The sequence below is a fragment of the Artemia franciscana genome, chromosome 2, assembly GCF_032884065.1.
Source record: "Artemia franciscana chromosome 2, ASM3288406v1, whole genome shotgun sequence".
Classification (NCBI taxonomy): domain Eukaryota; kingdom Metazoa; phylum Arthropoda; class Branchiopoda; order Anostraca; family Artemiidae; genus Artemia; species Artemia franciscana.
In genome coordinates, this window is record NC_088864.1 from 33,405,342 (window position 1) to 33,424,138 (window position 18,797).

An 18,797-nucleotide genomic window follows, 5' to 3' on the forward strand; every position below is an offset into this window, starting at 1 on the left:
ATATGTAAGCAAAGACAAGATTTTAGCCAAAATTTGAACCAAAAAATGGATACTTAATATCTAAACGCCAGCCCCACACCCATCCAACTCATAGAAGTATCCATGAATGATTGAAATTGATATTGAAAAGTAGCGTTGCTGAATATTTCGACTGAAAGGTTTTTTTTCTGAAAGCTACCTAATTTTAAGATTAGGGCACTAAAAGAAAGAAAAAACAATAATTAAGGAGCTCACTTTATTGCATAATGAGGCAAAGGAGCTAAAATACAAGTTAAAAAAGTTCTTAAGCTTTATATTTATATCAATTAGAACTTTTCTATTCATTTACAAAAAAAATATTGTAAATCAGCTTCCTCCAGCTACTGTCAATAATTTTATGAAACAACTTTATAAAAATTCCACTTACTTTTAAATAAGTCCATTCTTACTCTTTTTTTTTTTTTTTTTTTTTTTTTTTAGCTAAACAAGTGAACGTTGACAATTTTAAAAGTAAGACATGAGTCCCGAAAAGTAGAAGTTATATTATCTTAAACTGAGAGGCAAGAGATATAAAATTTTATATATATGGACTTCTAGACGAGCTATTTTTAGTGCGGAAGCTATTGTTGCTACATTTGTTTTCATTTCCAAAAGTGACACCAATACTTGCTGCAATCATAATTAACGTGTCGAAAGTCTGGCAGACTTACGATTTCCTTTCAATTGTACGTTTTTGTTAAATTCTTTTAAAATCAGATCATAGCAGAAAAAAGTCAATAAGCATTTACATAGAACCAAAAAACCGATGGGCTACACCTACCTCAGTCAAGATTATAAGAAGCAGAAAAATTACCTTACAGGTTTTAAAACATGATTAACGTGATGATTTCAACATTAGTTTCTCTAGCTCCAATTATTTCTGAAGGATAAAGCTTATAAGGATATTACGAGCATATTGAAGAACCTTCAGTGAAAAATTATCACTGATTTAGATAAATCCAGCTAACAGGAAGCTACAATCAGCTTCAAACCTGTCAACATAATAATTTTAATATCCCAGTTAGCGTTCCATTATCACCTAAGAAAATATAAGAAAAGACACCAAAAATACAAGCCTATGAGCTTACTCTGCTTTTATAGTAAATAAATTAACCACAGAATTCAAATCAAAACAAACAAGTTTACTACACATAGGATGTTAACAAAAATACTTTGAAATCATTGTCGATTTGTACCTAAGAGTTCTTGCTGGTTCAAAAGCACGTCTTTCAAAAGAGCTCTTCTATCAAGTTTTCCCACTTCATTGTATTTTAAAGACCTTCTCAGAATGACACCTCCCCTCAGCTTTTCATAATCAGACACCCTGCCTGAAAGAAAGAAATGAGAATTAGTTGCCATATTTCGTCTGGTTTTTTTCTATATATCATGAAACTTTTACTCCAATTTTCTTATAAAATTCCAAAGCAACAAATAGTTTTTTATTTTCTCTCTTCCCAAAAAATGATGCGACATTAAAATGAAACAGTGAATAAGAAAGGAAAATTCCCACACACGGGCTCCTTAAGTGAATAGTTTACGTGCAAATCTCTATTATTGGCTTAGAATATCTCAGATTTGTAGAGCAACTTTGGATTAGCTACATCAGAGTTACAATATTATCGCTTCTATGATTTGTTTTACGAAAAAAAAACTTTCAATTCTTTTTGAGCCCTCCTGGTTAGAGCAACACAACTATGTTGTTTTAGGTTACCAGCTAATTTATTATATTTTCTTCATAAAATCAAGCGTAAACCTCAACTAAGGGCATCCAAAAACATTATCTTTGACCAAAATACCTAGATTTATATAGAAGTTCTTGTGCACGAATTATTAAACAAAAAAGCTTTGGCGTTTTAATACTAAATATGAAGGAATGTGGAATGTAAACTGACAGAAAAACCAGCTGTTACAGTACATACTTGGGATCACTACTTGAAGATTATATAAGTGAGGAGGTTTTAATCTTATTGACCTGTTAACTTGTTTTGTTTTTCTCGTGGAGAAGTGCAAAATAGTAAATGATAAATGTAAATAATGTTATTGGCAATTTCAATTAAAGACTGAAGACCAAACTTTCTTTCCTTGCCTCCAGGATAATTTTTTTATAAAAACAAGTAAGTACTTTCGACTGGAATAAAACTTATTAGATAACATTTAGACTCACTGGCGTTTTTCTTGTGATTTAGTCTGAAATTAGTTTGTTTTCAATTAAGTAAAGCACCTTCTAAATACGCAGTACCATACCAAAAAATATGAATGTTTACTTACTGTTTAAGAACTCTTCTACTTCTGATGGGTTAATTCTGTAGCCCAACTGTGGGACAATACAGGCACAAGGTAATTCTCCAGCCTCCTCATCCGGTATGCCAATTACAGTTGCTTCTTTAATTCCTTCATGCTTCAGAAGTATATTTTCTAGTGAGGATGGTACCACCTGCAAATCATATTTGAAATTGTTATAGGGAAACACATATTTCAACAGAAGAACTACTGTAAAATCTAATATGGGAAAGAAATAATCAAGCACAATTCCTGATACTTTTCTTTCATGAAATTATCATGTTGTCTCAGGTTCATATTAACTCTGTAGGCCTACTGGAGACTTTCCAGCTAAAAGATGGTAAACTATAGTCAATTTTTTCACATATTGGTTGATAATTCTGACACGACTGCCTACATATAAACTTTTGATTTAATGCAAGGACTCCCCAAAAAATAGATCTGAGCCTATTGATCATATATCTGAGGCTAATATTCCAAAATAAGAATCTAAATCCAACATACCGAGTAGCGCATGTACTTCACAAATAGTACATATGTTTACTTAAGTGAATATTTCACCTAAGGTATTAGCTGTCGTGGTAACAACCACTTCCATGACAATCTAACAATATGTATAGGCCAGAAGTAAAATAATTATCGCATTTTGGTGCGGGATTTTCTACAGTAACCAAAATTTGTCAGCAACTAGTTCAGATATGCTGCAGTGCCTAATTTGGTGGACATTACACACCGTTTTCAATTTATGTAAACTAATTACTATGTTTGCTTCTGGATTTCCATGTTGCAATGCTCCCTTCAGTGGCAAAATCAGAAAATATTCCTGTAATATACCTTATCAACATTTGAAATTGGACTTCTATAATGTGGTATTAACCTCAAATATATTCAACAAGCATAGGAACATTTGAATACCAGCTGTGATTAAAATCTAACAGAATTTGTAAAACTTCTGCGATTTTTTGGAAATATTTAGTTGTGAAATATTAATCTTGTGTTCGTAATTGTAATCAACAGCCTCAGAATCTATTAAATAATGAAATAAAGTTACCATTGTAAAATATTTATTTATTTTATGATAATTAAATTCCCAATCGTAATCAATAACCTCATAAACTCTTGAACATCTTGTTTTTCTGCCAATAATACACTATAATTAAAACGGAGGACCCTTGCCCAGTAGTCATGACACTGATCGGACACTTGAAGTCCAGGTGATGTCCTATTAACACTTGATAAGATCAAAAAGCAGCACTCAGTTAGGGACAGAAGTGTTGCTGAAGTGTATATTCAAAATAGTGCCCAATTCTACTCAATTTAGGCTCCCAACTTTAGTGACAAAAAGCCCTTTTCAGTAAAAACAAACCTCTTAAGGTGGGATATGATCAAAATCAGACATAATTATCCAAGAGCAATTCCATATCCTCCATTATAAATGGTAAGAAACTCGGATTATTGACACCGTAGGAATTTCTTCCTTAAGTCTAAACCTCGTTTATGCTTTAAAACAGACTATAGAATTTAAAATGCTCATAAGCCCTCATGGTTCATGTCACATCACTTTATTCTTCACGATATCATAAATTCAATTAATGCCGATGACTATCTTTTACTATGGCCAATTGATCGCAGTACCTCAGGGAAATAAAAAAAATATTTCATGGGAAAATTGTATTGTTTACCATTTTGCGAATTAAGATGATTCTTGGAAATCTTTTGCTATAGTAGCCGGCAATAGTTTTAGAAATGAAAAACCATGAAAAGCAGTTTCTTTGAACGTAAATATAATTACAGGGGCCAAAGAATATTTTATGCTACTGAAATTAATTGAAGTATCTTTTTGAAAAAAACTTTGACTCAATGATGACTAATAAATTCGATAAGGACTATTGGATATTGCTACACACTGAAACTAATTAGGAATAGCAGGCTCTTATTAAGGCTCAGGAGGAATTTAATCCAGTCTTGCGTCAAGCCTGGTTAATTGTATGAAAAATTCAGATGTTAATTGAAAAACAAACAATCAACGTTGTAGCAGATAGTCCTTAAAGAAACTAACTTGTCATCTAAAACAGCCTCCATTCCTTGACGATATGATAGTCTAACTAGGAGAAGAAAGCTGTTCCTGCTAGACCCTAGGGGGTGGTCTTGTACCATCCTAGCTTTCTACTCCATACAGACATAAGCATTAATTGTGTAAATATTGATTACTCCAAGGGGCTCAAAACTGTCATTCAATTAGATTCTTATAAGATTTTAGGTCATGACAGATCCTGACCTAAAAATGTCAATAAACATGTTGGCCCTCTTATCTCTCTTCTCAGAATTTGATTTGTTTTGGGATATTATTTAAAATCTTGAATATTTTGTACCCATTTCAAAGGCAGTTGTAGCATATGCTGCTGCGTATGAAAATCATATTAGAGCATCATTTAGAGTCTCGAAGTGCTATTTTTGTGCCATCGATCCTGCTATTTGCTAGACACCATATAGGGTTTTAGAAGAAAACTATGTCGGGTAGATTGTCTGATTACACTGACAGAGGATGTCATGAACTTTATCTTGTGAACCTATCATTAGTCTACACTCCTTTTACATCACAAAAGTATATTGAGTTTGATTTGAAAACTTGTCCTCCTTAGAAATAAAGACCTTTCGATTGATTTTTTAGGTACTTCCTTTGTCAACAGTTACTAAGAGTCATAATCGACGTTTTTACTTTGAAGGAATAACCAGTAATTGGTGAGTGCCTCAAGGAAACATTTTGTACCCGACTCTTTTCCTGGTGTATATGATAGAGCTGGGTAACCAGTTTAACAATACTCAGTATTATAATTACGAAATAATGACTCAAAAATTACAGTCCCTTTGCAAAATAATACAAAGAATGCTATTCGAAGCCTTAGACTGAACTTCTGAAGATGTAAGACTTGGTGGATAATCAGAATGTTAATTTAATGGCAACCAAAACAAAAGCCCTGCTGATATCCAACTGAAGAACTGAGACAAGTAGTTCTTATTTCTAGTTAAAAGCGATTCAATTATGAGATTTAATTTCACCTTCCAGGAAGCTTTTAGCTTCTGTAAATTTAATAACCAAGGGAAATGAGCTCACACTCCTCTGAAAAGCTAGGTATTATCTTCTGATTAAAAGTTTTCTTTGGATTAAAATCTTGCATTAGATTTCCTATTGAACGTACTGGATCTTTTTTTTAATTACAAAAAAAAATTGTGTAAATTAAAATAAAGAGGGATATAAAAACTAAGAACGAACAAAACTAATCCGTGTAAAAGGGGGCTGATCCATTCTCAATCCCCTTCCAATCCTTATGATACAATTTTTAAGTGCTTACAAATGATTCTTATTCCAACTCAACGGCTCCAATGTTTAAAAGTTGTTCTTAAAAGTGGGATCAAAAATTCAGCTTTGGCGTAAAGAGCGAGGAGCTGCAGAACGGGTAGCTGACCTTATATACAGAATAGTTTATCTTCTCAAGAATAGATCAAGAAGTTGACATTTTCTACCAAAATCTTTAGTTTTTAACTACTGAAAATCTCCAAAAAGATTTCTTAACAGTTATGAGTTACTTCAATGCAATTGCCAGAAAAACAAAAAAGCTTGACCGTGATGTTTTAGGCAGATTAAGTCTTGGGAAACGGGGAAAACACATGCAATGGGCATCTACTTGAGCTCTGTAGGGAATAAATCTCTTTGTTATTAAATACATGTTCCAACATAGAAATAGAAGACTGGCAAATTGGATGTCCCCAGGCAGAAATGTGCAAATCATATAGACTATATCCTCACCTTGAAACGATGGGAATCATAAGTTTCCAATACCACCACCCTGCCTGGGGAAGACTTTGATCCCTGTTATGTCCTTATAATAAGTATATTGATAAAGCTATGTCTCAAAACCCTTTCTACTTCAAGGAATTAGGTCCCCAGATTCTGCATGGATAAAATAAAAAACCTACAACCCATAGTGCTTTCCTACAATCACTAGAAAATAGTCTAGGTCCCGTACCTGAATCACAACCGTCAACCATAGCCACTAATATTAAAATTCCTCTAGTCAAACAGTTTAACATAGCACTCCTCAATACAGCTAAGGGAAATCATGGGTGACAGAACTAAAACAAAGAAACCTTAGATAACAGATGAAATCCTCGATGTATATGACCAAAAGCAACAGATGTGCATCAAGGAGAATAAAAAAAGCAGGGACAGTGAATACAACGGATGGCAAGCAAAAAGACCTGACCAACCCTCAGAGACTTACAACTAGTGTCCTTTACAACAGTAGTAGGCCCCTGAGTGAAAGCTCGAAGCTACTAAAGAAAGATGGAAAAGCCAATTCGAAGATCAATTGAATCTGCTATTACCTTTTAATACTCCCTTTCTATCACGATTTTCCAAACTGGAAAGCCTGCACTTTTACTAAGTGGGGTAAAAGAGGCCACTCGTAGTCTCAAGAACAATTGAGCTCCATGCCCTCATGGTATCCCTACCAAAAATCTGAAGTCTAGGTCCCAGCTTGTTTATCTTTCACTAAGTTTGGACTTAAGCTCATTTTTTCACAGGTTAAGCTAAATATTGTGAATATGTCAGCCATGTTACTCTAGTTTTTTGGAGTTAGCACCATTGGATTTAGAAAATACCAAATTAAAATCAAGTCCTTTTTTTTAAATATTTTTGCCCACAAGCATTGAATATTAAAAATAAGGGTGGGATGTTATTTCATTTATATTTTATGTTTTGATAAACTACAAAACTTGCCAAAAAGGAGCTTTTTCTAAAGTGTGATAAGGTTAAATACTAACCCTGCTGAAAAATGCTAGTGGAAAAAAATTGTCAGTTACCTCTGAAGTTTTATAAGAATTGTCATAGCTTCAACATTCATTAACAGGTATCGTACTTATTTTTATTAAATTTTTATCCCGTATATAACACCAGGACTTTGATATATAACTTGTTCTCAAATATTTATGAACTAAAAATTATGAAATCACTCACATGAAAACCACGATATTTTAGCAGTTCTTTCAGCCGTTCCTGCAAATAAAAGTGTCCAGTCTGGTCATAGTAGCCCATGTCACCGGTCCTGCACCATCCATCAACAATGGTATTACTAGTTGCTTCGGGATTTCCCAAATAGCCTTTCATAACTCCTGGTGATCTTACCCACAATTCACCAGAGTCGTGAGGTGATAGCGACTCTCCAGTTTTGACGTTGGTGACCTGTACATAGCATAAAAAATAAATATAAGCTGGGTTTCAATTTTTTATGTATCTAAACTAAATATTTAGATTTAAATTTCGAAATCAATTTTTTTTTTTATTTGAAAGCTGCTGGAAAAGGAAATACTAATTTTCATCTCAAAAACTACATTGTCATCCCAGTTTAAGTGTCATTTCACTCTATGTTAATGGATTTTTAATCTTCACTTCGAAATTCAATCTTCAAGATTAAGCAAATGAGCAATATTAAAACTTGACACGAACAAATATGATGCAATATTTGCAGCCAGCTCCCCCTAACCTCAACTCCCTTTTCTTAACACTGTAAAGCTTGTCTTTTACCACAGACAGCTTTAAGAACCATCTTGACAACGAATGGTCAAAACAAGACTGGAAGTATAACTGGGAAGCACTCGATTCGGAATCAGCAACATCAAACCACTAGTTAATGTGTATTTATTCAACTATGTGTCATGTGTTATCAACTCTGGAGTTTCTACAAGGAAAAACCCTTATATTGCTCCAAGCTCCAATTTTAAGGTAATTTACGTTAGTGAGAGTTTTATAAATAAATAAAATATATTAAACTTTACATAAATATAAAATATAATACATAAGCTTTTTATTTCAGCAGTATATTTTAATGGTTATATCCTCAACAAAACACAACAGAAAGTGATATTTCAAGACTAATCAAGTTATAAGACTGGTGCTAGCTGTCCCCTCCGTTACTGCAACTAAACAGTTTCTAAACTGCTAGAATATAATTTGCATTTCATTGCAACTAATATGCATTTTCAACAGTATAGTTTTTATTTTTCAAAAAATCCACACGAAAAAGAAGAAAGAAAATCATAGCAATAATCAAGATTATTTAAAAGAACAAATGAGAAAATACTGACTATTAAATAAATAATGAATTTAAATAAAAGAATTCTGACGAAAGTAAAGAAAGAAGTGGAAACTTAAGATGAGCAAAACCAAAACTTAATGGTTTATGCAATATGTTTTAGAAAGATATTTTACACAAGCTAGCTCATGATATTTCCTATTGTTTGTAGAATTATGAGAAAAAGGTTCTTTCTCTGTAAACACAAAACAGACGACTCAAAACAGGAATATAAATAAATAGAACAATCCATATATTCTATGAGGAAAATAAAGAAAATATTCATAAAGCTCTCATTAAGTCTTTTACGAGCTACGATATAAATAGCTTTTATCCCACAAGTTGCTATAAAAAGCAACTTTAGAAAAGAGATTAATGAAGTTAACTTGACGTTTTGCTAAAATAGGTAATTATGGTTCAACTTAGCATCTCTCTTCAATTTTGCCTCAAAAAATCTGGGATTTGTCACAAACAGAGTATATTGGATATATTTGAGGAGTAAGTAAAAAATTCAATCAATCAAATAAAAAATTCAATCATCTCTGTAATTACTAAGAGGATTTTAGATGTGTAGTTAACGAAAATTAGTCTTTTCATGTTTCTCTCTTCTTTGACTTCAACATTTTTAGGAAAACTGATCATTGGAAATGAATCGCTGCTTCAAATACTATATCCCTAAAAAAAAAATTCTACTCAAAATTTGAACTATGGTCATACGGTAGAGCCCTTTACTATAGGCAATGCTATACCGTTACCTATTGTAAGGGGTAAAAGGCTTCAAAATTTTACTATTTTTATTATTTTTTCCCAGAGGCTTTTAATCTAGAAGGGGTGGTCGCATAAACTACAGAGGGCTAATTCGATTGGAAATCGGAAGTTCTAGTAACCTTTTTAAGATTCAACACTCATAACTCAGAGGTTAAAAACCCACAAAGCCCCCGAGACAAAAGATGCAACACATGCAAGTTGCCTATTGTCTCAGAGCCTAGCTATGGGACGAGACACTCTGACCATTCTATATATTTAAATATTAATATTTCAGATAATAATGAATTAGTTTTTAAAATATATAATAAAACTGATAATAATTTTGATAATAATTTTAATAAACATTCAAATATCACTTATTCTGCTTTATATTTCCAACTATTTAGGTGTGCAAGAAAGTTAGTTACACTGATTTTAAAAATAGATGTCAAACGCTTAGCCAAAAATTGAGCCGTCAATTAAATTAGTTGATAATTTATCAAATTTAGTTTTTTATGTGATGACCCTTTAGGTAAATATACAAAAAAAAACTTATCAAGAAATACTAAAGAATGTTTAAATCTAATTTCTTCTTCATTTTCCCCTTGGGATTTTGTATTTATATAAGGGTTCCAGATCAGCTTGACGGGCTTAAAATCTTTAATTGGTTCCAGAAACCAATAAAGCACTCAATTTTATAGCTCACCTCTGGCCCATGGAGTCTGTAATTGTTCCAGATTTGTGTTTAAGTTTCACTGACCTATGGTTTTCCAACTTGATAGAGCTAATCTTATTTTTTAGGTATTTTTGAATAATTTTACTAGTACGCATGTATTTCACAAGTTTTACCTAACATAGAGATACCATAAAAGAGCTTTATGGTAGACACTCCACCTTACCGGGTACGGAAAGTAAAGAGTCAAAACCCATTTAGGCAGGTGGTATTCCTCCGATGAGCCCTAATGGAAGGTAATTACTAGGAAATATTTCCTTAGCTTTAAAGTGCTTTTGTTTGTTAATTTACAGCGGCTTACAATTATTAATGACGATATTCCCAACAAATAAGATTTTGGCTACTACCCCCTTTCTGCAAAACGTGAATTTTAACGGTAAAAGTCTAAAGCCTACTGTATGATTGATGTTTTACTGAAAGCTATGTGTGTTTTGAACGGTCTTAGAAAGAACTAATAAAATTAAACTGAATATTTGATATGTAATGAAACTAATTGCTGAAAGCTAATCAGTTTAAGATTTTGTTTCATCTATTTTTTTTTTCAATGTTGTAATAAGTAGCCCAAAAGAAAATGTTTGTAGCGTATTTTCTTTTTAATAAAGTGCCAATGAAAAAGTAGACTTCCGAATTTTACAGTTAGGGAAGGAGGTAGTAGCCAAATTCTTCTTAGTAGTCATTTCTGTTCGTTTTGAGGTCAACTTTTCACATTCAATTTAGGCTTTATTCCTAAAGTAGGCTTTACCCATTCAATTTAGGCTTTAGCTATTTTGCTTAAAATAGTACCAAAGCTAAATATTTATGCGTTCAGGGTTGACGAAACCCAACAGCACCCAGGGCGAGGGTCGTAACTTATGTAGGCTGTTCATTGTTAACACATAAAGTTTTACAGAAGAGGTGGTCGTATAAGATTTAGAGGGACATCATTCAACCGGAAATCGAAAATTCTAGTACCCTTTTTAAAGGTTGAAAGCGATTGTAGAATAAACACCCACCCCCTCATGTTCTTATTTTTTACCGAAATGCATCCGATCAAAATTTTGAAATAATAATTTTGATCAAAACCGTCCAGAACTGAAACACCTATAACTCACATGTTGAAAGATACCCAATAGCCTCTGGGCAAGGGCTTTAACATATACAAGTTGCCAACTGTTAACATATAAGGTTTTTTCTGGATTATAAGCTATGGCCCAGGGGCATATAAGGCTCTTAGGGAAGGAGAGGTAAAATTAAATTTGTAAGGGTATATTCAATTCGAAAACAAAAGTTCCAACTCCTTTTTAAGAATAAAAACTGATCAAAGGGCAACCAGCCTCCCCCACCCCATTTCCTCAAATGCATCCAGTCAAAATTTCAAAATTACCATTTTGATAAAAATAGTCTTAGGGTCCCATGACTATGATTCTGAGGTTGAACACCCCCCTCCCCCCAACACTGGATACAAGGGCTTCCAGTTATGAAAAATGCTTATTGTTTCTTTGATAGTTCGTTTACTTTGATTCTTTCTTAACATTGATCATCTGATGTTGTTTCTTTGATACTACTTTTTGACGTTGAAAAAAAATTTTTTAAATTAAGCTTAATTTTAAAACTTAAGACTCCGTATTAAACTTTCTATCATCAGATATATAAATCTATAATAATTCAGACTCTAACAGGGTCAGAAATATCTATTAAAGAACAAATGAAACCAAAAACAACCTGAAATTAAATAAACAATCATAACAAACAAACAAACAACGGGTATTAACATAAATGAATAAATAAATCTTGAAACTAGTAAAAACATAAACTGAATATGCGAATCAAGCTTAAAACAGACAAAAATATCTCCATTTTGGCTACTACCCCCTTTCCTAACTGTAAAAGTCCAAAGCCTACTGTATCATCGATGATTTACTGAAAGCTATATGCGTCTTGAACAGCCTTAAAAGGAACTAATAAAATTAAATCGAACATTTTATATAAAATGAAATTAATTGCTGAAAAATATATGTTCAAGATTTTGTTTCACCTGATGTTTTTTCAATATTGTAATAAGTAGTACAAAAGGAAATATTTGTAGCAAAGCTTGTTTTAATAGAGCGCCAATGACACAGTAGAATTCAGAATTTTGCAGTTAGGGAAGGGGACAGTGCCCAAAAACTTCTTAGTAGTGACTCCTGTTCCTTTTGAACTCGATTTTTTCGTATCCAATTTAGGTTTTACTCGTTTTAAGATTTATTTATTTACTTATTAGTAGGGGAGAGGGGGGCGAAACCGTACGTTTTTGAGTTTTTGACCCCTATAAGATGTTCTTCTAAAGATACAAACTTTGTTTTTATATGAACAGAAAGCTCAAATATTCATCTTTTTTAGGATTTTTTTTCAATGACTTCCATCAAGTCGTTTCTCCGTGAGACCCAAAAACATATGACGTCTTAAAGTGTCCGAAGTCGCCCCTACCGTGGGGTGACTTCGGACACATGAGGGGCATTTTCGGACATCTATTAGTTAACGATTCAAACAGTGCGTTCAGATGATATAAAAGTAGCAGAATTAACTGGAATATCAAAAGAACTCTAAGGGTATTTCACATTATTATTTTATGGCATAGCGAGACAAGTCACACCCAAATACAAGGCCTTTGACTGCCTGATCGCCCTGTCCCCCTTGCAGCAGAAAGAGTAGGCAACTTCATAATTATATCATCAAAATCAGTTTCAGCACAATCGGGCCATTCTGGGAAGATGAACTTTTAAATTGATTTGCGGAGGTAGTTTATTTTAGCCAATCTGCCACTCACTTCTTCAATCTTACAAACATAGTGTTGCAATCTTTGATGTTTGAAATTTGATGTTTTTGATGTTTTGATGTTCAAAAATTTGATGTTTATCAGAGTTTTTTTCGCCCTAAACCTCACAAGCACAAATTTCCAGGAGAAAATTCTTCGTCAGTCTGAAGTTCACTGACACTTCCAATGTCTCCCTGATGGCATGTTTGAATGGTGCATAAACCAAAACATCAAGGGGCTGAATGCGATGAGAGCAATGGAGAGGAAAGGTCAGAAGATGAATGCCATTATCTTTGCACAAGGAAACTACATCAATTGAAATAAGTCTTTCATGATTGTCGAACAAGAGCAAAACAGGATTCTCTTTGCTAGGTTTAAGTTCATTCTCGAAGTGCTACAATGAACAAACGAAATTTTCCGAGCTCATCCATCCACTGCGATGGGCTAAGCCAATGCATCCTGGTGGTCCATCTTGATACGTTCTCTCAGCAGCCTTGACTCTTGGAAAAACAAACACTGATGGAATAGTCTGACCAGCTGCAGACACAAAGCACAGCATTGTGGTATTTTCCCCTTTTTCTGCCGACACGGTCTGTGCCACCTGTTTTGCCCCCTTTTTAGCAATCACCTTCTCAGCCTGAAAAACTGTGGGTACTCCTGTTTCGTCGCAATTCCAAATCCTACCAGGACGAAACTGTAACTTGCTATACAGTCTCTGAAGATTACGAAAGAAGGCACCAATTACAGTGGCATTAAAGCCGGCAGCACAAGCCTGGCTTGTATTTTCCGGTTTTCTAATGGACAAAGTGGCATTACGCTTCATAAATACTTTAAACCAGTCAAATCCTGCTCCTTCATTCAGCTCCCAACTTGGTGGGAATTTGAGCTTCAGAGTTGTTGCCCATTGTTAGGCTAACTTTCTCGTTGCATTTGGATTTAGTCCGTGTTTCAATATTGAGCAGTTTTCGAGGTATATAGCAAGATCTCTCTCTTGTTTGGGAGTAAAAACGAACTTGGAACTCTCCCGAACACTCTCATTATCATTGTTTGCACTTGGGCTACCCTCTCTTGTTTGGGAGTAAAAACGAACTTGGAACTCTCCCGAACACTCTCATTATCATTGTTTGCACTTGGGCTACCCTTCTGAAGATCTTGCATTCTACTCTTGTAGCGTTTCACGGCATCCACAAGGGTAGACTTCTTCAAAGAAAATTCTTCCGCAGCTGATCGGAAAGATGAATTCTCATTTAAGACTTGTTGAGAAAACATACTTCAAAAATAGTTCTTTGCCTGGGTGTCTGGATTGATGAATAATAGATTTTAATATATAGTTTGTTGTGGGATTCTCACGCTGGGATGACCTCCTCTGTTAACTCGTATGTTGTATGTTTTTTATGACGAGATGTTGTGGTTTTTCTATGCATTTATACTGTCCCAGCCTTACGAGCTCTGCTGTCTGTTGGGCATAATATTGTTTTTGTCTTTTGAAAGTTGAATTTAATAAGTTCCTATTCCTAGTCTATAATAAAATTGAAATATTTGGCAATTTCCTAGCCCTAGCTACTTCCAATTCCAGACTCGGAGATACTTCCATCAGCAAGGGGTGAAACCGGACACCTCGAAATGTGTCCGGAGTTGCCCCCAAAAAACTGTCCGGAGTCACCCCTTATTGACGCCATTTTGAAAATTTACCTTTTTTTTTGGAAACCGCCCGACATTTCTTGATGGAAATTATGAGGAAAATACCGGAAACATACCTCTTATGATCCTTCTAACTTACGAACCTGTAGCTAAAATAGCTTGGAAAATATTTGACGAGGACTTTAGATGTCAAAATTTCCAGAGAGTATATAAAAACTTCTTTACCTCTTATCTCAGTTGTCTTTGGCATCAAATATTCAAAACTTCCGCCTAATGTGCGCTACATGAATGGCATCTAGCAGCGATTTTCCGAATGTATTAGTTAAAAGACTTTGGACGAGAGGTCCAACGGACGGTTTCGCCCCCGTGTGGTTTCGCCCCCCTCTCCCCTACCTGTTGTGCGTTTGTTTGCTATGATTGTTTATTAAATTTTTTCTTTGTTTTTGATTTTATTTATTCGGCAATAGTCATTTCTGGTCGTTATGAGTTTGAATTATAACATGTTTGTATTTCTACTAATTTCAAGTCTAACATAGCCTTTACTTTTCTTTGAAAAACTTCTTTTTGGATTTTTTTTCTAATTAATCAGACTAAAGTATCATGTCCATAAGAACCTTCTTTATACTGTCTGATTTTTCAAATTACGTGTTTATCAAATGCTAGGAATTTAGGACAATAAAGTCTTATCACAGCCCAATGCGGCTACTAAAGACTCATTCAATTTCAAGTCCATAAAAACTAAGCTGAAATGATCAATATCATTAAATTGAGTCCTTAAACATATCTCTACAATGTTGCCTGCGTATTAATTCTATCAGTAGCAACTGAGAGAGGAGATGGCTGTGCACTATTAGTTTGGACCCTTACTTAACTTTAAAAAATCTTTTTTGTGTTTATTTTCATTGGATAGAGTTTTTTTTTCTCTTCTTAATTTCAGTGATAACATTGGGATACAAATCAAAATTATGTAATTTATTTGTTGGCTTGACCCATCTTCTTCTAATAGGACAGCTTCCATTAAGTTTTTTTCCTTTTTTCAATTATGTTAGAAATCATATTTTTGGGATATTCATTACCTATTAGAATATCCTTAGTAAAATTAGTTCACTACTCGTTTATCCTGGTGATGCTAATTTTGATATCCTATCAACTAAAGAAATAACTACACCTCTTTTTACTTGGATCAGGTTATTTGATCTGAGAGACAAATAACGATTTTTGTTAGTCGGTTTACGGTAAATAAATAAATAAAAACTAGTCCATTGTTATTTCTATGGATCCAAATATCTATTACGGTAACTTATTCTTTGCTCCTTTTTCAATTGTAAAAACCAATTCTCATCCAAAATTATTATAATGTCCCGGAAATCTTCGATTTATGGTTCCCCATAATTCCAAATAACTAAAACATAATCCTTATATTTGCCCCAAAATTTAGGTTTTAAAAATATGGCTCTATAGATAAGGTTTCTACATATCTAACATAAATATTTGCAAACAGCGGACTTAAGGGTCCTCCCATTGCTAATCCCTTAGTTTGATGGAAAAATGTATCGTTAAACTTGAAAATATTAGTATACCTGCTATTTATTTTACTAAATTTCATATAGTTTATTTTTCAATTCCCGTTCATAATTCTTCTATTTTTTCTTATAGAATACTAAACGATTTACCGAAGGGTATATACTTACATATTGATTTTATATCAAAACTAAACAGCCTAGATCCATTTGATATTTTAATATTTATAAGTTTATCTTTTAAGAATTTTGAGTGTTTTATTTACGAATTTCGGAGATATAATAAAGGTATAAGCGTCATTGCTACCCATTTTCTTATCGATTTTAAAAATATATAAAATAAGTGTTCTTCTAAGACCTATAATGTCAACAACTAATTCACCAACAGAAAAGAAAAAAAATGAGATACAAGAATTATCTGTGGGAATTGAAATATACAAATTGAAGGTTTTCTGGAGTAGGGGAATTAGTTTTTATAATTTAAAAATAAACCATTTCTACATATTTGGATCTACAGAAATATTAACGAACTAGGTTTTTCAATTTACCATAGACCGACTAGCAGCAACCGTTATCTGTCTTTCGAATTAAACCACCCGATCAAAGTAAAAAAGGGTGTAATTATTTCTTTAGTTGATAGGGTATTAAAATTAGCATTAACAGAATACATGAGTAATGAACTAATTGTTATTAAGGATGCTCCAATAGGTAATGGATATACCAAAAATAAAATTTCTCAAAAAATTAAAAAAAGGGAAACTAGCATCATAGTAGTGGTGGTAGCAATAAAGAAAGTAGAAGCAGTAGTAATGTTGTACCGGAAGTAGTGCTAATAGTGGTAGCAGTAGTGTTAGTAATAGTAGTAATATGTTCATGTTTCCTTTTGGTCTGTTGAACATGATCCGTATGATACCTCAGAATCTTCAACTTGATACGATAAGCTGCACCAAATCTATTGCTAATGCAAACTTCTGACCCCCCCCCCCTTTGACGCCCTTTTTATTTCGATATTCTCAGCCAGACAAGTAGTTGCAATTGAAAAATAGTTGTTGGAGAAGTTTAGTAGTAGCAGCAGTAAAAGTACTAGTGGTAGTAGTAGTAGTAAGCACATATTATGTTTTGGTCAATTGATCTCCATTTTTAAGGACTCTCTCAAAGATCCAACTTTTTACCCAAATCTATTTTTGAGACATGCTCTATCTATAGTCTGCATGTACATATTTTGTTTTGAATTATTTCAAATTTACCCTCAATTTTCTGTCACATTTTCAGTTTTATACCATCAGCCCTATTAGTTGTTGCATCATGCTTGTAGTAGGAGTAGTAGCACCAACAATAATAGAAGTAATTGTATTGTATTAGTAGTAATAGTATCAGTAGTAGCAGTAATATTATTAGAAGCAGTTGCATGTAGGCCACATACTGTCTTTTCATCAGTTGAATATTCCCTTCATGATGCTTCGAAAGTTTCATCTTGATACGGTAAGCCATTCAAAAAATACTGATGATCCGCTCTTTTGACAATCTATATGCATATAGCATGTTTTGATCTAGTTCAAATTGTCCATCTACATTTCCTCAAATGTTTATTTCAACATCTTCAACCTTGCTAGTACTCGCGACAAAAGCAGCTGAATTAGTCGTATTAGTCGTAGTAGTAGCAGTAGTGATCGTAGCAGTAGGTAATTTTAGCAGTAGTTGTACCGCACAAATATTACCTTTTTGGTCAATTGATCATTTCCCTCATCATATCCTGAGAGCTCCAAATTAATATACTCAGCCATTCATGAGTTACATACTTTTTACAAACAGTATGCACATACGTGTTTGACCCCCCGTGTTTTGAGCATTGTGTCAACTCTGTTAGCATTGTTATAAGATCTTTGGACTATTTTGAACAAAATGGCTCGCTTAAAATTTCCATTGCATGTATTTGGGGAAAAGAGGACGTGGCTAGGGAAAAGAGGACGTGGGCTAGTTGCCCTGTAATCAACTTTTACTCTTAAAACAAGCACTAGAACTTCCAATTGCCTATTAAAAGAGCCCCCTCCGAAGTTTGTATAGCCACCCCCTCCACAGAAATCCTTATACGTTAATAATATGCAATTTTTATCTAAAAAGCTCATTTAAACTTTCTTTTTATTTTTGGAAAGTAAAGGTCAAACATACCAACTTTTCTCGATAACGCGTCCCATAGTCAAACAATGGACAAGTTGCCTAACTTACAGCCCTTGCCTTGAGGGCTGTGGGGGTTTTGCAACCCTCAAAATATAATTATTGGATCTTATCACTATGCTGAACAAAATAGCCGTATCGAAATTTTGATTGGATGTGTTTTGGGAAATGATCAGCTTAGGGGACGGGGGTTGGGGTTATCCTCCAACCAATTTTGACTCTAAAAACGGACACTTGAACTTTCAATTGCAATTAAAACCTTATATGTCCCAAATCACGACTTACAACCCTTACTCCCAAGCTCTAGGGAGGACATTGTGTGATATCTGGAAGAATTGTTATGAGATCTTTTTCTGAACAAAATGGCTATCTCAAAATTTAGATCGTATGTATCTGGGAAAAAGAGGACAGGGGGGCTAGTTTCCCTGCGATCAATTTTGAATCTTAAAATGAGCACTAGAATTTCCAATTTGTAATTGAAGGAGCGCCCTCCAAAGTTTTTATCACACCCCTTCCAGAAAGTCCTTATATGTTAACAATGTGCAACTAGCATGGCTTATAGCCCAAGCCCTGAATGATGTGAGGGGGGACACTCCCAAAGACTTAATTACTAGACCTTGCAACTCTGCTGAACAAGATTGATTTCTTATAATATTGATTGGATGTGTCTGGAGAAATGATGAGCATTGGTGGGGGCTGGATTTCCTTCAATCACCTTTGATTCTCAAAAAGGGCACTAGAACTTCCAATTTCCGATCAAATGTGCTCCTTTCGCAGTT

General features: G+C 33.9%; 1 protein-coding gene and 1 long non-coding RNA gene across 2 annotated transcripts in view; one reads left to right on the top strand and one right to left on the bottom strand.

The window, feature by feature from the left end:
- The window catches only part of LOC136040347 (uncharacterized), a 55,679-nt gene that overhangs the window by 18,626 nt on the left and 18,256 nt on the right, over positions 1 to 18,797 (top strand). Inside the window, exon 2 of the long non-coding RNA XR_010620691.1 lies at positions 4,970 to 5,040. This is a non-coding gene — a long non-coding RNA (uncharacterized LOC136040347). The remainder of the gene's footprint in view (positions 1 to 4,969; positions 5,041 to 18,797) is intronic.
- The window catches only part of LOC136040341 (uncharacterized), a 70,731-nt gene continuing 53,073 nt past the window's right edge, over positions 1,140 to 18,797 (bottom strand). Inside the window, exons 8-10 of the mRNA XM_065724582.1 lie at positions 7,316 to 7,540; positions 2,287 to 2,452; positions 1,140 to 1,346 (exon numbers count right to left, since the gene is read on the bottom strand). Coding sequence (XP_065580654.1) covers positions 1,198 to 1,346; positions 2,287 to 2,452; positions 7,316 to 7,540 — 540 coding nt within the window. The 3' untranslated portion in view covers positions 1,140 to 1,197. The remainder of the gene's footprint in view (positions 1,347 to 2,286; positions 2,453 to 7,315; positions 7,541 to 18,797) is intronic.